The sequence below is a fragment of the Vanacampus margaritifer genome, chromosome 3 (assembly GCF_051991255.1).
Source record: "Vanacampus margaritifer isolate UIUO_Vmar chromosome 3, RoL_Vmar_1.0, whole genome shotgun sequence".
Classification (NCBI taxonomy): Eukaryota; Metazoa; Chordata; class Actinopteri; order Syngnathiformes; family Syngnathidae; genus Vanacampus; species Vanacampus margaritifer.
The window spans coordinates 22,986,590-23,006,350 of NC_135434.1; the positions used below are offsets into that span (position 1 = coordinate 22,986,590).

Genomic DNA, 19,761 nt, shown 5'->3' on the forward strand with positions numbered 1-19,761 from the left:
GTGCAATTATACTCCAATGCAAAGAGAGGCGCTGTCTTTTAACATCGACAGAAAAAAAATGTGTGGTCTGAACTTAAGACTCCGAATGCCACCTAACCATCTCCATCTAACGGCAGCCGGAAAGGTGAGGACAGGCCGGGAAGAAGCTGGCCACTACTGTTTTGTTTACGAGGCCACAACCTAAAACATCACAGTGAGTATCTCTATATCATTCAAGCATTCAACTCAATAATAGCTAGCCGTTAGCATAACAGTCCGCTTTAATGCGGAAGTAGGTTAGGCTGAGCCGCTGAACGCTCAAGGAGCAGGACCGAGAAGGCATCATTGTTAGCACGTAGCATCAGCCAGTGTTTTTCATGGTCAGTCAGTTTAATTTAATGTTAAAGAAGCAAATTAATATTATTCGTCATTTTGTAGTTTGAAATATGTAACACTGGCAGCATGTCCTTATTTTATTTCGATACATTCCTCAATGTAGTTTGGTTCCACATGATTATTACCATTTTACAATGGTAGTTTGCTTGCTAATAATGTTATTACTCATATTTCTTAGTTTCACTCATCACGAGTATGCATAGAGGGCAAACGTACATAGTCTCTAGTACAGATACCTGTGTAAAAAAGCTAACTCCTTAACTCAAATATTTTTTTAAGTAGGCTATAGACTGAAATGGACAAAAATCAAAACGAATATTTACTTTTGATTAGCTATATTACGCGTTTTGAATTAATAACTATACAGCAACAGACAAACTGCTCTGCACGCAGTATTGCTTATATTGAGAATAAGTAAGGGGGGGGGGGGTGATCACTGGACATATCATTGAAACAAGTTATTTCCATACCTTTGCTATTGTTAAATGGCAAACAAAAACTCCTTAATTAGCTAATGACAACTGAAAAATACACCCCAACTTTTTTAGTTTTTTTTTTCAGATTAGACTAACCCATTTTTAATATTTTGAAGCTTATGGTGTTGAGGCTGGCACAGAGCATTACGCATTTGCCATAAACTATTCTTGAAGCAGTTTTTGTCTGCTTGATCAGTGAGTCAGTCAAGGTCTTGCAGCAGTTTACTTTACCTCTCTCTTATTTGTTGTTTACCTCGTGTTGTCATCCAGGTTGAAAAAGGTTACAAACATATTTTTGCCAATGAAGAGTAACAAGTACACGGAGGGGTTAAAAGTTAAGTTGTCAGGAAAAATCAATACTCAAGTACTGATAACTGACAACCTACTACAGTAACAGTGTTTATATTTCATTATTTCCTACATAGTATGTGCATATGTGATCCATTTTGCTTAACACTTTTTAAAAATTGTTCCACCCTGAAAGTATTGTGGTCTTAAACCCGCTTAGTCACTGATGTTGTCTCCAAAATCTAAAATCTAACAAAATCTATATTTTTTTCTGCACTCAGAATAAAATTTATATTGCATATGAAACTGACGATGGAGTTCATATTTGTTCTCAACAGGTGCATTGTTGCCGCCTGTAGCTCACTATGGCCCAGAACCAGGTGATCCTGCAGTTTCACTTTGCCACATATGGTGACTCCATGCTGCAGAAGATGAACCTCCTACGGCACCAGCGACGCTTCTGTGACGTCACTGTACGCATCAACCAGCTTAAAGTCCCCGGTCATAAGGTGGTATTTGCCGCTGGTTCGTCTTTCCTAAGAGACCAGTTCATCCTTCAGCAGGACTCTAACGAAGTGCAGATCACCATGATCCAGGAGGCAAAGGTTGGCCAGCAGCTGCTGCTGTCCTGTTACACGGGCCAACTTGAGTTCCCTGAGCTCGAGCTGGTTAATTACCTGACAGTGGCCAGCTTCCTCCAAATGGGCCACATTGTTGAGCAGTGCACTCAAGCACTAAATAAGTTCATCAAGCCACAGCCTCCCCACAAGCTGGAAGATAACGAGATGAGAAGGGCAAGCAGGGAGGAAGCTTTGAGAGAACAGGAGCACTGCCAGGTGCAGACTGGCCAGAATGTGGAGCCTCTAGAGGATGATATCAGTACTGATGATGACGACGACGATGATGATGTCATTATACAGCCCAAATCGCCGCCTCAGATGGCCGAGGCACATCCAAGGCACGACATGGGAGACATAAGCATAGTAAAGGTGGAATCCGTAGAGGCTACCTTCCCCAGCGGCTCTCCAGCTGGCCTGCGCTCGCCTGAGCCCCAACATTCCCTCATAAATTCCACCGTGGATACAAGTCGTGGGAGCGAAATGACGGCGCCCCCTAGCATTCCCGACGACACCTTCAGTCCCTCCTCTCCGTCCCATCCTGCAGAGAAACCCAGCGGTCACCAAAGGAACTACGACAAACCTCTTCAGTGGTATCACCAGTGTCCTAAATGCAGCCGTGTCTTCCGGCAGCTGGAAAAATACGCCAACCACCTCAAGATGCACAAGCTCTTCATGTGCCTCCTGTGTGGCAAGACCTTCACGCAGAAGGGCAACTTGCATCGACACATGCGCGTCCATGCGGGCATTAAACCCTTCCAGTGTAAGATCTGCGGGAAGACCTTCACTCAGAAGTGCTCTTTACTGGATCACCTGAACCTGCACAGCGGGGACAAGCCGCACCGCTGTAACTACTGTGACATGATGTTCGCTCACAAGCCTGTTCTCCGTAAGCACCTCAAGCAGATCCACGGGAAGAACAGCTTTGACAACGCAAATGAAGGCAACCTGCACGATGGTGCGCCGGAGGAGAATGACAACACTGGGCCCTTTTTCGTTCACTCCAACAACAATTATGAGACGGACTTAAAGGACGCATATTATGGAAAATTGACATTTTAATGTTTGTATACATGTACAGTACAGATCAAAGGTTTGGACAAACCTCATTCAATACATTTGCTTTATTTTCATGGCTTTGCACATTGTAGATTCTCACCGAAGGCATCAAAACTATGACTACAACTATGACAACTAGCGAGTTATGTACTTAACTCATTCAGTCCCAAAAACGTATAAATATGTTTTTAATAATTTGTCCTTCACTCTCAAAAACGTTATTTTTTTTTAATGCTAGAGCATACAGAAGGCTTTGATCCAGCTTCTGACCTGAGGAGGTGGCTTAAAGCAATGATAGTTATTACCAAAAAAAACAGCCAACAGGTGGCAGCAGAGTATAAGAGATCAGCCAGGGCCATGTTGCAACAAACTATTTTTGCCAGTGTTTTCAACAGGTTTATGAATAATGATGAAATTTAGCTATATTCTAATGTTAATTGCTGAAAATGAAAATAGATACAAATCTATATATTTTTTCTGATGAAAGAAGACTCTAATCTTAATTATGGTAGGTTCCATGTTTTTATAGCAATAGAACACAATATTCTGTGGGCCTTCCAAAATCAGTCAAAATCCAGTAAACCAGCCAGGAGCGAAGGGGGTTGCTTCTGTGAAAATGGCTGGAAGTGAATGAGTTAACAAAAAAAGGTGAAAATAAATAACTAGCCACCCTATTCTTTGAATACTTTTTTGCACATTCTTGGCATTCTCTCGATGAGCTTCAAAAGGTAGTCAGTCACCTGTAAGGGTTTTCCAACAGTATTTAAGGAGTTCCCAGATGTAAGAATGCCTGGAGTATGCAAAAAAGTAACCAGAGCAAAGGATGGCTATCTAAAAAATCTATGATATAAAACATGTTTTCCGTTAATTCACCTTTCTTTTTTTTGTTAAGTACCTAAATCCACATCAGTTAATAGTTTTTATACCTTCAGTGAGAATCTGCAAAGTATTCAGTCATGAGAATAAAGCAAATGCATTGAATATGAAAGTGTGTCCAAACTTTTGGCCTGTTCTGTAGTTGGGTCAATGTAGTGCCTGACCATTCATCAAGTGTGAAATTAAACAACCAAGTAAATCTTTAGTTATCTGCCTATTTCTGAAAATGTGTCTTTGAGCAAGCTGTTCTGCACTTTTGCGCCACTGTTTCAAAATAGTTCCAAAACCGACCTTACACCAAGTTTCTCAGCTAGTTACATGATCAGCTAGACTGGCTGAAAGAAACACTTTGACATGACATCATAACAAGGCCAACAGGAAAGCTGAGCTGCAATGTAAGAACAGATTAGCATTAGCTAACAGTGTCACCACTATTAGCTTCTGATAATAAGGTCTAGCTAAGTTGTTGGGGATATAGCCTAACTATAAACCAATTGAATCTCTATGGGCGTTCACTTTACTTGCGCTAGTGCGAAAGGTAATTGAGGTTTGTTCGAAGCACAGATTAGCGTTCTAGAAGTGTTAGCTTCTGAAAAAGGTCGCTTAGTAGCAGGGGGCTGTTTGTATTGTGTCTGCGTCACATGCACAGGATAAAATTTTACATCTGGTAGGTAAAATGCTTTCATTGATTCACTGATTGATCATTCATCTGTGTTCTGCTTTCGCTAGTAGAAGCAAGAAGCTGGCCAGTGCAACAAGCGAGCTGGAAGAGGAGAAGGCAAAATGGCAGCAGGAACGTGTTGGCCAGATGCAGCCAATTAGTCTGCTGGTTAACAGAAAGAAGGTACAAAACAATTTGTACAGGATAAAGCATTGAAACACTGCATTTGTATATTGTCCATATTTTGGACAGCAATGGACACAAAACATGTTCAAACTGCGTTTGCATTCTCCTGATATACAGCGTTACCAGCAAAACAACACAGCTGAAGCTAAATGCTGTTCAGTTTGTATTATACCGTATTGTACCAAAAGTCATCTTTGAGCCACTGCGCAGCTATACTCTTGTCAATACAGGCTTTTACTCATTGTAAATATTCATGTTATTATTTTTGACTGTAGTTTGCTTGTTTGCTAATGTCTGTTTTATTGTATTGAGGGTTTGTGCTGCTGGACGGTCTAAACTAAAGCATTACATATTTAGGAGGCACAGCAGAAATTGTTACGTACCACTTTTAAAACTTAGTGAATACATCTGATGTATCTATTCACTCAAACTGAATATTGAACGTTACAAAGGGTAGGTTGGCTCGAAATTTGATTTTTGACAATGTACGGTTGATACCAAGTGCAGCCCACTGTAAAGACCTTTCTTTGCACGGATGCCTGCTTTAGGAGTCCTGCGTTTTCATCAGTAGTGGCAGTAGCAGGCCTTCTGCTGCATTGTTTGTCAAGATTAGATTCTGTTTAGACAATCTTGCTACGGATAACGCAAGGTTTACCAGGCGCTGGAGCATTGTGATGGCCATAAATCCTCTCAAACTGGCGCTGAATTGCAGTTGTGGACAGAAAACTGGCAATTTTGCAAATACTGCTCCAATGTCAGTTGGCAAGCCTTAGTTGAAGCAATGACACATTTACAAAAATGGGAAAGATGTCAAATGTTGATGGCTTCATGTCTGTCTGAAAGGATGTACAGTATAGTATGATGATTTTTGGCACATTCCAAATGGGGCTGCATATTTCAGCAGCAGATTTGAGTACAGCTTTACATTGGGTCGTTGGCTTTAATTGTCTTTTTGCACTTTGTATTTCAGGTTTAAAGTTTCCATCTATGGGTGTAGACTGTCGCTAAAACTTGTTGTCTTGATAGATATCCATTATGCCAAAAATGCGGATGACCTCTTCATCACAAATGTGATACCAGTCAGTGATGTGGTTTACATGGTAGAGTTACAAAGTGACCGACTATACGTCTTTAAAAAAAAAACAACAACACTGATTTAACTTGTGTATGTTCTTGCTGTTGCTTACCTGGCCTTCTTCACAGAGAATAAACTGTGGTTGATGTTTCAGTATCACTATCACTGTGGACTTTTTTCATCATATTGTACAATAGATGCATTCATTTTGCACTTGAACTCTCAGTACTGAAATATAAATGAAACTGAACAAAAAAATATGTTTACTGTATTTATGTAGCATTTTATGTATACAAGTATATTGAAACATTAAATACTAGTGCTGCTTTCTTAGATTTAAAGAAAATGGCATGGCAAACTTATTCACTTAACAATTATTTTATTGTTGTAAAAACAGCTTTGCCCTCCCAAAAATAAAAATCCATATCAAAATACTGTATTAGAAACACTGTCATCACTGTAGTTACAGTACGATATGTCATTCCTTCTACACATTGTTCATGTAAAATGTAATTGTTGACCACAATGACAATAAATAAGTACATCTGTTGTTTCTTTAGAAGGATTGACCTATTTAAAATGGTTTTACATTCATATCAGTGTTTCCCCCTGTTAATTATTGAGGCATATAAGACGCAGTGTTTCCCAACTGGTTGCACACTGGTGTGGTGTGAGAGGTTATCAGGGCTGTCACTGGGATTTATCTCATTTCACTTAATTTGTCCCAAAATTATTCATATATTTGTTTATCTTTGTCAGGGATGTACCTTTCATTAGAAGGCACTAAGGCAGAACGTATAATAACCCCACATATTTACCTGTTGCCATTCATTACAACTGAGTAATTTCTTTATTTTCAATTAAATGGGCCAAAATTTAACAGAAAGTACATGAGTAAAATGAGACATGATAATCATCATTACAGTAAACCTTTTGTGACTTTTTTTAGTGGTGTGTCATGAGATTTTTTCACAATAAAACCTAACTAATCAATAGCTGTAAACTATTTAAAGTTATTATAGACTAACAAAATAAATGATCAGCAATGGCACATTTACTGACTTGTTTAGTAGCTGAAGCATCACATCAATATCGTAAGTAAATTTCTTGTTTCTATAAATTTTAGCTGGACAGAATTTATGGATCATTTGATATGAAAATTCATTCATTTCTTAATCTGATATATATCAGGTATAAAGCCAGACTTTTTTTTTCTTTTCCATGGGAACCCCGCTGCGGTTGTAGACCTTGACTGGCCAGTATGATCTTAACTCTTGTTTGATTTAATATAAACAAATACAAACTCGGAATGTATGGGCAACCGAACCAGTCTAGGATAAATTTTGACCTATTAAAAAAAAGAAAAGAAATGCGGGTTTTTTGTGTGTCCATTCATATCTGCTAGATGTCAGTATGTGCTGTGTTGTCGCTTGTAAACCCCCCAATAAATTAACCGTAGAAGAAGATGAAAGCTCTACGGCGAGTCGTAGAAAACCTCTGGATTAAGAAATCGTCATTCCTGATTTATTCTATTATATAAATGTTTGTCACATATATATATATGTTCGCGTGTTGAATTTGTTCTAATGTTGTTATGAGTCCGTAAATTAGACTTGGTGGGTGAATGAGCAGCAGTCGCGGGACCACAGTTTAATACTGCTAACCTGGCAGCTAACGGTAAATGGAAGAGTTTTTCTCGACCAAAACTCGAGAATGAGAAATGCAACTGTTGAAATGCTCGTGTAAACAACACATTTTGATTCGGGGAAGCGAGTAAACGGATTTTCTTTCGAGAGTTGACAGCAGAATGACAGGTGAGTGACATCAGCTGATGTCAACAACTCAACGTATGTATGTGTGTGACGACTCGCACCGCATTACCATGAATGATATAATTTCGCATATTCTCGTTTCCCCAGATGACGTCCTACTGGATGTACCTGTCATTCAGCAGCTGTACCACTGGGACTGTGGGTTAGCTTGCTCCAGGATGGTACTCAAGTAAGCAACAATCATTATATGTCATCGTTTTCTGCATATCATTTCCTACAAAAGTGGAAACGAAGTCGATGGTTCGTCGTTATCTCAATGAATCTTGTAGTTAGGCTTGTAAATGCCAACTAGATCTAGGTGGTGTCACTTCCAAATGTATTAACAAGTCTTGGCTTTTGAAAGTAACTGTACAATATTACTGCCTCTGAATTGGAACTTGTTACACTCATGGTGCATAATAATAATAATAATTACTACTACTACAATGTCAAATACTAATGATCACCTCCTCTTTCTTTCTCTCACTTCTGCTCGGTTTCATACCTATTTTTTTGTTTTTTGTTATGTAATGAAAGATGTATGAAAACTTAAGTTAATAGGCTGGATTAACACTTCAAGAAATGTATGCCATTCCAAAAAGTTTGGATATGCTAATGTAGATGTTCTGTTGGGGAATTACACTGTTTTCTTTTTGCCTACATGCCAATTAAAATATTGAACACAAATGCTAATGATCAAACTGATTAGACATACTTTCCATTGAATGTTTTATTACCACTATTTTTTTTTATTATATATAGCCAAAGATTAAAATATCAGCTGCTAAAAATAGTTACTGATTTGCACCTCTACAATATGCCCCTGCTGAATTATTTTAAAATGCCAGCAGGATGCTTTTTGTAATGGACATGTAGATAAAATGTAAATCCTCTTATCACAAAGTTAATTTGCATTGAAACCCGTGTCACTGAGATTGGCACAGGTGAAGTATTACCAACAGTCTTAATTCCGATTTCGATTCAGAAAACGTTTTGAATCTGAATTACTAATGTTGGTTATATTACCGCATTACAAAAAAAAATGTTTTTAAACATTTAATTTTACAGTTGAGTTTGCGTATTTCTGGCCTGGCAGGTACCTGCACCCCATCACTGATGAGCAGTTTCAGAGAGCATGCTGGGACCTGAAAATGACTGAGAGCGTGTGGACTATTGACCTTGCCTACCTCATGCGGCATCTAGGAATCAAACATTGCTTTTGCACACAGACACTGGGAGTTGATAAGGGCTTTAGGAATCAGGTACCTTTCTTCAGACAGTGATTAAATCCAGATCAGAAAAATGTACACATTCTTTCATCTGGCTTTGTAATGTTTGTGCTCTGCATTGCAGTCCTTTTATAAGAAGCATTTTGATACCGAAGAAGATCGAGTGAATGAGCTTTTCCTTAAAGCAGAAAGCAAAGGTGTCATTGTGAAGAAATGGTGCGTACCGTTATTTATACATAAAAATGCAAAGCAGTACAGTGGTGTAATATTAGTGTTAGAGATTGCATGTGGTTTGAGGGATTTTTCTCAAGGTTGCATATTCGATTATTTGATTACTTTTAACTGCTCACAAATGTGAATGATTGCTTGTCTCTATATGGCCAGTCCAGGGGTTTCAGATGTAAGGTTTTGAGTAGTTTTGTGTTCTTCTCCCCGCAGCTCTGTGACCATTCAGGAAATCGAGTCTCATCTAGAAGAGAACCATGTCGCCATCGTGCTCGTCAATGCTGTCATCTTGGCGTGTGAACTTTGCTCTGCGCCCGTCAAATATTGCTGCTTCCTCCCCGTGGGCCAGAAATGTTTCTGCAGGAGACCAGAGTATCAGGGGCATTTTGTCGTGCTGCGCGGCTTCAACAGGACCACTGGCTGCATCTTGTACAACAACCCTGCATTTTCTGATCGTGAGTGATACCGTATGAAGTCATACATCAACATTTTTCAATTAAAGGATGTCAACATGTGTCTACAAACATTTACAAAAAATGTGTTTGTGTGCACGTGTGAATATAGGGGTCTGCTGCACCACTGTCAGTAACTTTGAGGAGGCCCGGCGGAGCTACGGGACGGATGAGGACATCCTCTTCATCTTTAAAGCGAGTTGATAAACACTTTTGGTACATTTGGATTTCAATTCATTTAATGCACACTGTGGACTTCTTCCCCCAACCCCGCATTGGTGCTAATTAGTCCCGCCACTCATGTGAAAGACTTCAACACACACCTCTTGTCCAACCAACACCACTCAGCCTGTTGAGGAATTAACTCAATAGGTGATGCTGAATTGTTTTTAATTGTTTTGTTTTTAAGATGAGCAGATCATTTTAACATGAATTTACTATTAGGAGTTTTGAATGTATGACTTTTCATGAAATAGATAAGTGTAGTATTCAATTGTGGTAAATTCTGACCTAGATTAGGAGTTTTCAGGTTTTCATTTTTCAGGTCTTTTGGTGTCAAGATTTATTGTATTCATATATTTGTGTTTACACGTAAGCACTTATTTTATGTCCTCCGAACTCAACTTTGTCACATTTTGTTCACATGATTGCAACAGGGAAACTAGTTGGGCTTTGAAAGTCTCAGGTAATTACAATCTGCCTTACAAAGATGAGCAGTTTTGATGGATGCTGTCAGAGGTGTATTCACTTAACATGTTCAATATTAACTAATTTGCTCCCAAAACGTATAAAAAATTTATATTTTAAATATTGCCATGGTCCCAAAAACGCATTTATTTGTTGTTGTTGTTTTTTATTATACTAGAGCATACAGAAGGCTTTGATGCAGCCCCTGACCTGTAGAGGTCGGTTAAAGGCGGCCGTGGCTCAGGGGCTAGAGACAGTCGTTCAGTAACCAGAAGGTCGGCTGTTTGATCCTCCCCAAGTCATTGCCTCCAGTGCTACTCACACTGGTGTATGGAAGGCGCGAATGTTTGGTGGTGGTCGGAGGGGCCGTAGGCGCACACTGTTAGCCACGTTTTCGTCAGCCTGCCCTAGGGCAGCTGTGGCTACTTAAGTAGCTTACCGCCACCACGGTGTGGATGTGTGACTGCATGAATAATTTATCCATTGTGAAACGTCTTTGAGTTTCTAGAAAAGCGCTATATAAATCTGATGCATTATTATTATTATAGTTATTACAAAAAGTCACCAGGTGGCATCAAAGTATAAGAGATCAACCAGGGCCATGTTGCAAAAGTCTCTTTCACCCAGTGTTTTCAGCAGGTTTGTGAATAATGATGAAACTTAGCTATATTCCAATGCTAATTGCTGCAAAATGGAAACTTATACAAATATATTTGTTTCCTTATGAAAGAAGAGACACATATCTTTCTTTTGATAGGTTCCATGTTTTTGGAGCAATAGAACACAATATTCTGTGGGCCCTGCAAAATCAGTCAAAATCCAGTAAAACAGCCAGGAGTGAAGGGGGTTGCTTCAGTGAAAATGGCTGCGAGTGAATGAGTTAATGTAGTTGGGGTTTGCAGTGGAGGTTAAAACATAAAAAAAAAAAAAAAAGATAATTCCATTATTTTGTCTATAAACTCAAACTGAACATTAATTGATGATAGTCTTGTGAGGGGAAATTAAATGCCTGTGACCATTCGCAGATTTCATTCCTATTTATAAGGGAAAATGGATTCCATAAAAGCAGAAGCTGCCTACTTAAGAACATGCTTGAAGCTCATAAACTCACCTCTATTGTTCTGTTGACCTTTTCTATTCAAATAAGCTTGAGTAAAAGGGTGGTTTGTTTCTGGAGCATGTTTTGATCATGGACAGACTTGACTGTTGTGTTTATTATTGATGAGAGCGAACAGTTTGTCATGCAATTTGATTTTCAAAAGTCATTGCACTACACGTTTGACACACAATTTTGCTTTTTAAATTAAACATTTAATCATGCACTTCAGATTCTTGTGATGTTTTTTTAAGAGAACCTCGGAGGTGTGTATATGTTTAAGACTATGTCTTGGCTATGAATAAACCAAAACTGATTTAAATTAATGACCCATTCACAGTTTTGCTGTGCAGTTGTATTTGTTTGATTTGGCTTAATGAAACAAATTCTCATCTGTGTACATGTAATTCACATTTGCATTAGAAAATCAATTAAGAGGATTTTTCCCCCCCTTAAAGACGATAAAAACAAGCTGGGGCTTTACCACTAATTATTATTAAATGCTGACTAGATGTGTTTCATACTGAGTGAGCAGTGATTTGCTCTAGTGAGTCAGGACTGGTCCGCGACTCCGCCTACATCTAAATATTTGTGCATCAGATGTCTGGCTTGTCTTTCAATTTGAGAACATGTATTTTGTTGAGTCAGAAACATGCTCTTACACATGCAAGGGGAGAAAGAACACGTTTTAAAAAGTTTTTATATACATAGACCAGATCAGAAGCTCTTCTGTAAAGGTTTAGTATTTTTCTATTCCTTCACTATTTGTGGCTGGAAGTCATGTTTGACAGCCTTGGTAAGAGCTTCAGCGTATTCAGGGTAACGTCCAGTCATCTACACAAGAAACAAAGATAACAGTTGAAAGGATTTCACATCGGAAGATAGATCCACATTGGGCCTAGACTTTGACTTTCAGACGTTTGCAATACTACCAGCAAACAAAAATAACTTCTCAAAAAGAAGCTGTTTGAAGTCATCCACTTATAGTTTGTTTACCTTGAAACTCCATTTGTCACTAATTTGCCGGTTCAGGTTGAGGTCCATTTCTACTACCAGTAGTCCATCACAAGTTCTCGAAAGGCCTGGGGTGCGGCTTCCGTCAGGAGCAGCCACATAACTGGATCCATAGAAGTGGCCAAAGTCATGGTGAGCTGCAGACACCACCAAATGCGATATATGTTATGAATGTAGCCTATTTATTTACACGACAGAAGCTACAAAGTCATACAAGTCAGAATGCTCTTCATGGTGATTATTATACATGTGTAGAAACAATACACTTGTCTTATTATTCTTTTCCTTTTGGCTTGTTCCATCAATCATACTGTTGCTCACAAATAATTCACTCCTCCGCAGTTACTACTCTTTTCCCATTACTTCATTGTGTAGTTCATCAATGTGATTTCTCTATAGTTCCCACAACTCTTCACATCAACCTTTACTCCATACCTCTACTATCTTCTCACCCTCTAGAATTTTGTTCTTCCTGGTCAAAAACTCCACAGCTACCACTCCTAGATGCTTCCATACCTCCGCAGGACTGACTCATCAGCAACAACTCTTTCCATTTTTCCATCATCTTTAGTGCTTTTCTAACTGCCATCACCTGGTCCAACACAATTTGCTCTTCTTCATCCTCTCTCATTTTCTAACGTATCAACTCCTCAAAGTATTCTAAAGTTCAAAATCTCCCTTGTGATTTATTACGGAAGCGTGGAACTTGGAGTTTGGACTAGTAAACATTTTGAAGTTGGACTGTGCTGCAAAGTGGTTCAAATGTCTTGGTGAAGTCGTTTGAATGTATTGATAAAGATCCATAGTGGTAAAAACTGTGCTTTTCCCCCCCATAATGCCATGGCACGAGGCACAAGCACTAATGGCGGTCACAGGTGAACAGAATGCTCACCGACAGTGAAAATTAAGTACGTAAACATTGTTTATTCAACAACATAATTGCACATGCTTAAGTCAATACCCCTGTGGCATGATGGGATAAATGTAATGGGTTTTTTTTTACATTTAGCCTACATTTGACCAATTTTAGTGACTTTATCAAAACATTTGAGCAACTTTCCAGTACGTTCAAACAACTCTTATCAATATGCTCTTAACAAGTTTGCAGTACGTTTGAACGTCATAGCTCAGTCAAAACTGTTTATTCCACATTGACAGTTCCACACTTCTGTAGTTTATACATCCCTTAATTGGGAGGAAGAAGCTAAGTCCTATCAAATTACCTTGGGATTGTATTTGTGCCATGAGTAACTTTGAAGATAAAAACCTCTCTTTAGAATTTGGACTTCATTATTAGGTTGAGCAAGCAATATTAACAGTACATTAAAAGTCAATTAAGATCCTACCTTTTTGCCCATCACCAGATGTAAATTCACTTTTGAAATGCTCCTGTGTGAACAAAAAGGTGTACAATTAATCACCGCCAAACTAACAAGACTATGAAATTAATCATATCAAATACAAAAGTAAAACGTTAACTTACCGTCCCAACCCGATTGATTGCGCAGGTAAAACAATGGTTCGCTATGGCTGCATTCCTGGCCTCAATTGGCCACATGGGCTCACTAGAGAAAAAAAAAGAAAGAGCAACAATTTATTCATGCATGCATGCATGCATGCATGCATGCATCCATCACCTGCACTCTCAGTCTCTGAACCCATGGGAAACCCAACACAAAACCCTTGTGTAAAAGTAGTTAGTTAAAAAAAGATAAATACAATACATAACCTCACTGCTGAAACATTATAGTCCATTTTCTAGAATATGCCACCTTGAAGCAATATTTTTAACTAATAATAATAATAATAATAATAATAATAATAATAATAATGATAATGATAATGATAGCCAGCCAATGCTGAGCTAATTAAGTGTTGCCTCATTAAAGCTTGATCCGACGCGCTAGGCGGCTAATGTTTACCTGTTGCTAGGTTGGGATTGTAACACAAGACAGAACAAGGGAAATGATGATCAATACTTTGATAATAATGGCAAAACAATTTATTCACAAATGTAGATTTATTAAATGTCGACCTTTGTTTTTGATTTATTATAAGGAAATTGAAGAGTTTGGAAGGACTTTGCGGAGGGTGAAGACGAAGCAAGCCTTGTCCTATTTAATAACTTAAAAAGTTTACTGTCCGATTAGACCTTTTTTGGGAGTGTTTTCTTTTTCTTGTATCTTGTTTGACAGCACCGTTTATATGTGCTCAGTTTGAATTGGATGTTGAAGTGTTAATTAATAAAGAAGGGGGGGGGAATTTAAAAAAATTATCTGTTGCTTCTCCGTGTCATCAAAGAGTCCAAAGACCGCTTAAAATACAACTTTCTACTTTATTACGCAGTGAAAGCTCTTGACATAAAAAAGAAAAGGGTATAAAATCCATAAAACACGGACGCAAGCGTACGGTACATAAGAATTCCGCCGAAGCGGTCAAAAACCTGTATACTTTTCCGGGCCAACACCTGTCTGCTTCCTGTTTCCTCCTGCTAATATAGTTAAAGGTGACAGCACCTCTTAGCGGACAACATGGGTAACACAATCAAGCAATCACATCAACTCATTGACATATTTGACTCCTATAATAATAATAAGAATAAGAATAAGAATAAGAATAATTCTATTTGTTAATTATATATTCATAATTTATATTGCTGCTGAAAAATATTTGCTAGTAGAAATTAATTATGAGGTTGATAACCGCTGCAGTATGTCCGGTTCGAACATAGATTGTCCAGGTGAGGCAATGATCAGACCATCTTATCTCTTTCTGTTGTTTAATTGTGGGGAGGGGATGGGGGTTTAAGTGTGTGGTTTCTGCAAAGCAAATACAATACAATACAAATAAAAAAGGAGCGATTGCATGGCTATAATACAATGCTACTTAGCTGCGCTACTTAGTGATACATAAGTCCAAAATAGAACAAGTACTATTAACTTAAATGAATATATGACTTAGAATTTTATATTAAGGAACGTTACATTAAGGTACCTACCCGCGAATGCACGCACACATTGAGAAATGGGGATTTGTAGCAAAGCTTGAACATATAGCGACCTACTTCGTCTGTCTGTCGGTTAACGTAGGTCTTAACCAGCAACATACGTGGCCAAGAACGTGCCTAACTACTATTGAAATGGTGCCAATAAACTGACAGAGGGCACTGCAATCTCACAAACAGTTCAACCTGGCCTTTTTAACAGCTGCTGTATTTTTAGAAATCCAAAAATCCTCTTCTTAAAGTAAAGTTGTCCACCAGCGCTTACCTTAAGGCACCAACAGTAGCAGAAGGGTTGAAGATGATCTCAGCTCCATTCATGCTGTACATGAACCAGTTAAGGGGGTGATGGCGCCCATAGCAGATATTGATGGCTATCTTCCCAAATTGTGTGTGGAAAACTGTGTGGCCAGTGTCACCTTCCATATAGTATGTCGACTGAGAGCAAAGAAAAAAGTCAGTTTTTGCAAAAATCTACAGTCAATCGGGGGATCTAAAAGAAAAGCCCCCCTGACCTCGTTAAAGTCTCCAATTCTGGGGATGTGATTCTTCCTGCTCTTCCCCAGCACATTTCCAGAATTGGATATCACCACCGCTGTGTTCCACAGAGTGTTGTGCATCTCGTCCCGCTCCAGAATTGGTGACACAATGACCATGTTGTATTTTTTGGCCAACTAGCGGAAGAATCACAAAATCATTCATGATGATTATACACTAAACTTGGGATGACAAACTGGTGGTCCACTCTTGGAGCTGCCTCTTGACCAACATGTCTACTAGCGTCAATTTCTGACTGACTGATTGATTGATGAATCAAATCAGAAGTCCCAATAATTTTGTCCCGCTATGTGAGATATCTGTTCAGTCACCTCCTGGCAGAAGCGTGTGGTAATTCCATTCTCGGCAGATTCTGCAAATTCCGTCCATGGTTCTTTCTCACGAGTGCAGAAAGCAAATGGCATGGCTGCATTCGGCAACATGCAGATCAGTCAAAAAAATTAATAAATGACAAAATCTATGCACAAAATCATGGTCTCACTTACTCCACGTTTCCTGAAAGCAGATAATGTTCACACCACACACGGCCGCCACTTCGACTAGTTGACCAACCCGGTTGTGCATAGCATTGACCTGTTAGCAAGGACCAGTGTTGTGTTAATTCAGTGAAATGTGTGTTCCAATTCTTGCCATTTGCTCCCTGACCTGGTCCAGGACGGGCACATCTGTGGGCAGAACAATGCGGTGCTGAATAAGTCCCACTCGGATCCTTCTGGGAAGCCTCAGCTGTTCTTCAGTAGCCTCAAAACTGAAACCTTTCAACTCAAAGTCACCTTGCCGTGCAGCCTCCAGGGCACCTGATGGGAGGTCTAGTGTCCTGTAGGCAGAGGCGTAGTTTGCTATTAGGCAAGGCAAGCAATTGCTTGGGGGCCCTTGGCCAGCAGGGGCCCCCAGAGGGCCAACAAATTTGACACACAGCGCATATCCCTCACATTAGCAGTACAGCAATGACAATTGACCGTCTCGAATTCCATGTCAGGTGGTTTTTTTTCTTAAAAAAAAAAAACATGTCATGAATAGTAGTAAAGTTTTTATGAAAGAAAAAAAAAGAACAGTAAAGTAAGTTTTTTTAAGCGGCTATGTAGTATATATATCCAGGGGAGAAATAAATAAATAACATTTTTAAAAAAAGGAAAAAAAGAGCTAGAACGTGCTGGTCAGTGTGTGATTGACGTTTCACTCCCTATTGATCAATGCTGCGAAACCAAAAGGACGACGACGTAGGTATGTCCAGTGACGTAATACCATGTTGAGAAGCCCCGGTGTAACCCCCCCTACCAACCCCACGATCGCTCCCGCGCACACACGGACGCACACACACACACGTGCTCGCACACATTCTTAGGAGAGAAGTGCGACTTGTCACCAAGGACTTTTGCAGGGCCTCCAATTTTAATATTATGTCATCTACTGTATATTGAACATTAAAAATATACCACAAAAATCTTCCAATAGATTATATTCTGTTTTACAACTTTTAAATCTGTTTAAACATGTGCAATTTGCCATAGATTTGAATCCCACTAAATGCACTTTATAACAAAAATAATTTGTAGCTATAATCACTCATTACCTTTACGACGCTCCTATGTCTAAAGTAGCATTCGTCAGGAAAACACCTGTTTCCTTGTTTATTGTATCTGGAGAATTGTCCAGAGCGCCTGAGCCAAATGCGATATTGGCCTTTTGCTATTGGCGTCAAACTCATCCCATGAGGCTGCATAGGCGGCAGGGACACGGGGAAGCCGCCTTTTGACCGCCAGGAGAAGCGAGACGCGGCTGGAGGGTCGCTTCTGCGATGGAGCTAGCTGCCGGCAAGCTACAGCTGGAGTCCGGGCGGAGCGGGACACTAGATTTTGTTAATGTCCTGGACTCAAAACACGTCTATCACATCTCTTCCAATAGCTTAACGTCATGTTTTTTTTTTGTGCTACTAGACGAGCAAAAAATTGTTGTGACTTTCGTCGTGATGGTCGTGAATCGTCCCAGACAACAGGCGACCAATCGTTGACCAATCGTTGAACGTGTCACGCACGTCAAGACACCTCAAAATCGTTCACGACATGCCCCGTTTGTCCGCGACACGTCAGTCGGGCCAAAATCGGGCTATTTTCTTGTAGTCTGACCACACACACACACACGTGCTCGCACACATTCTTAGGAGAGAAGTGCGACTTGTCACCAAGGACTTTTGCAGGGCCTCCAATTTTAATATTATGTCATCTACTGTATATTGAACATTAAAAATATACCACAAAAATCTTCCAATAGATTATATTCTGTTTTACAACTTTTAAATCTGTTTAAACATGTGCAATTTGCCATAGATTTGAATCCCACTAAATGCACTTTATAACAAAAATAATTTGTAGCTATAATCACTCATTACCTTTACGACGCTCCTATGTCTAAAGTAGCTTTGTAGTAGTAGTAGTTTTGACCGCCAGGAGAAGCGAGACGCGGCTGGAGGGTCGCTTCTGCGATGGAGCTAGCTGCCGGCAAGCTACAGCTGGAGTCCGGGCGGAGCGGGACACTAGATTTTGTTAATGTCCTGGACTCAAAACACGTCTATCACATCTCTTCCAATAGCTTAACGTCATGTTTTTTTTTTGTGCTACTAGACGAGCAAAAAATTGTTGTGACTTTCGTCGTGATGGTCGTGAATCGTCCCAGACAACAGGCGACCAATCGTTGACCAATCGTTGAACGTGTCACGCATGTCAAGACACCTCAAAATCGTTCATGACATGCCTGGTTTGTCCGCGACACGTCAGTCGGGCCAAAATCGGGCTATTTTATTGTAGTCTGACCAAGGCATTACTTTTACTTGAGTAATGTTATTTTGAAGTAACTCTACTCTTACCCGAGTAAAAAAATTTAGCTACTCTACCCAACTCTGCTATTAAGTCAGATGATATCAGATTGCCAATACAACATCAGTTACAAGTGTTTACAGACAACCTGAGCCAATACTGAAATAGAGTATACTGGGATGATTAGCAATAGTGCTAACAGCTAAGCTTCACTATACGAATACACTGTGCAGAACTTTCGTGTTTGCCTTGTGCAAAACAAGCTGTTTAGTCTAGCACAAAAGGGTAAAGATCACCCTGTGGCACAATGATCAAACGAAGCAAAGTCCTCTTCACTCATCCGAATCAGTAACTGACCACAAACAGAAGAGGCAAAAGATTGCAAAAGTAAATGAGAGCAGCAAACTATTTCAACTCACTTGGTCTCCTTGCCAAACAAGATGCGTTTGACCTCTTTCAGCTCCGCTTCTGGAATGTACGTCTCCAGAGTTGACTCCAGCGATTGAAACTGGCCTGCAGACATGTTTGCAGATCCTTCAGCTTTTCGGGACGCAGCACTGCAAAAACTGTGTTTCTTCGAGCTTTTGTATCATCGTCAGCGCTACGTCACACTGACATACCTCTTGCCACTGCTGTTTGCTAAAGTTGCTCATTAACTGACTTGGAAAGGTCATGAGCAGTAACAATCAAATGATTGAAACAAAACAAAACAGAATTGCTCATGTAAATTTTAAACACCAGGGCCTGGTTGTTCAAAATTCGGTTATGTCTTTAACCACTGGTTACGTAGATTTAACCGACCGTTAACATTAATGGCACTGTTATCTTGTTGTTCAAAACTCTGTTAACTTTAACCGGCTGTTAACCTAGGGACCGCTGCTAACTTTTTAACAGTGTGGTTAACTCTGTGTTCGTGGCTAATGTAACCTTCATGATGCCCGCTGAGGGCAAGAAAAAGAGAGTCTATCGAGGGATTGGCTTTGACATTGGTGATTATTTAGAAGAGTTACGCACACGCCACCGCTTAGCAGTAATACAATGCCAAGTCTCATGCTGAGTCAAAAGAGAAAGAATAAAAATCTGTTTTTTAAGACGAGTTCTAAAAATGGACAGGATTGCCCAACATTTAGTGGGAGGTGATTCCAAAGAGAGGTTACCTGTAATGCTTCTTGTTTGCTTTCACCTCAATAATCAAAGAGACAACACTGTGAATAGCGGCTAATTATTTACGTTACATTTAAATTTAATATAATAATACTTTG

At 39.5% G+C, this 19,761-nt stretch overlaps 3 protein-coding genes across 4 annotated transcripts; 2 read left to right on the forward strand and 1 right to left on the reverse strand.

Moving 5' to 3' along the window:
* The first annotated feature begins 56 nt into the window (after positions 1-56).
* zbtb26 (zinc finger and BTB domain containing 26) lies at positions 57-7,620 on the forward strand. 2 transcript variants are annotated; one of them, XR_013293405.1, is made up of 3 exons: positions 57-193; positions 1,478-4,535; positions 7,533-7,620. XR_013293405.1 is itself a non-coding variant. In XM_077560950.1 (2 exons), exon 2 carries the CDS (start codon positions 1,505-1,507, stop codon positions 2,816-2,818), a length of 1,314 nt encoding a protein of 437 aa, XP_077417076.1. In that variant the 5' UTR covers positions 57-193; positions 1,478-1,504; the 3' UTR covers positions 2,819-5,769. The 2 variants fall into 2 exon arrangements, 1 of the variants encoding a protein (XP_077417076.1); XM_077560950.1 differs by lacking the exon at positions 7,533-7,620 and having other exon boundaries at positions 1,478-5,769.
* On the forward strand, positions 6,474-11,344 carry gucd1 (guanylyl cyclase domain containing 1). Its single transcript, XM_077560952.1, has 6 exons — positions 6,474-7,427; positions 7,533-7,614; positions 8,521-8,686; positions 8,778-8,869; positions 9,092-9,333; positions 9,443-11,344. The coding sequence occupies exons 1-6, from the start codon at positions 7,421-7,423 to the stop codon at positions 9,532-9,534; spliced, it is 681 nt and encodes a 226-aa protein (XP_077417078.1). The 5' UTR covers positions 6,474-7,420; the 3' UTR covers positions 9,535-11,344.
* A 451-nt stretch (positions 11,345-11,795) lies between these two features.
* On the reverse strand, positions 11,796-19,086 carry upb1 (ureidopropionase, beta). The gene is made up of 10 exons (XM_077560951.1): positions 18,919-19,086; positions 16,332-16,503; positions 16,172-16,259; positions 15,998-16,092; positions 15,644-15,802; positions 15,397-15,566; positions 13,611-13,692; positions 13,474-13,516; positions 12,110-12,264; positions 11,796-11,947 (listed from the first exon to the last, which is right to left on the reverse strand). The coding sequence occupies exons 1-10, from the start codon at positions 19,020-19,022 to the stop codon at positions 11,864-11,866; spliced, it is 1,152 nt and encodes a 383-aa protein (XP_077417077.1). The 5' UTR covers positions 19,023-19,086; the 3' UTR covers positions 11,796-11,863.
* Positions 19,087-19,761: the final 675 nt, after the last annotated feature.

What these genes read in the sequence shown, in the direction of transcription:
- zbtb26 (XM_077560950.1), top strand. Translation starts at nt 1,505, where the DNA reads ATGGCCCAGAACCAGGTGATCCTGCAGTTTCACTTTGCCACATATGGT.
- gucd1 (XM_077560952.1), top strand. An exon ending in TGCTCCAGGATGGTACTCAA is followed by an intron (nt 7,615 to 8,520) that starts GTAAGCAACAAT and finishes CTGGCCTGGCAG; the next exon opens with GTACCTGCACCCCATCACTG. An exon ending in GGTGTCATTGTGAAGAAATG is followed by an intron (nt 8,870 to 9,091) that starts GTGCGTACCGTT and finishes TTCTCCCCGCAG; the next exon opens with CTCTGTGACCATTCAGGAAA.
- upb1 (XM_077560951.1), bottom strand. Translation starts at nt 19,022, where the DNA reads ATGTCTGCAGGCCAGTTTCAATCGCTGGAGTCAACTCTGGAGACGTAC. An exon ending in CTGCTTTCAGGAAACGTGGA is followed by an intron (nt 16,093 to 16,171) that starts GTAAGTGAGACC and finishes TGCCGAATGCAG; the next exon opens with CCATGCCATTTGCTTTCTGC. An exon ending in GAATTGGAGACTTTAACGAG is followed by an intron (nt 15,567 to 15,643) that starts GTCAGGGGGGCT and finishes CTTTGCTCTCAG; the next exon opens with TCGACATACTATATGGAAGG.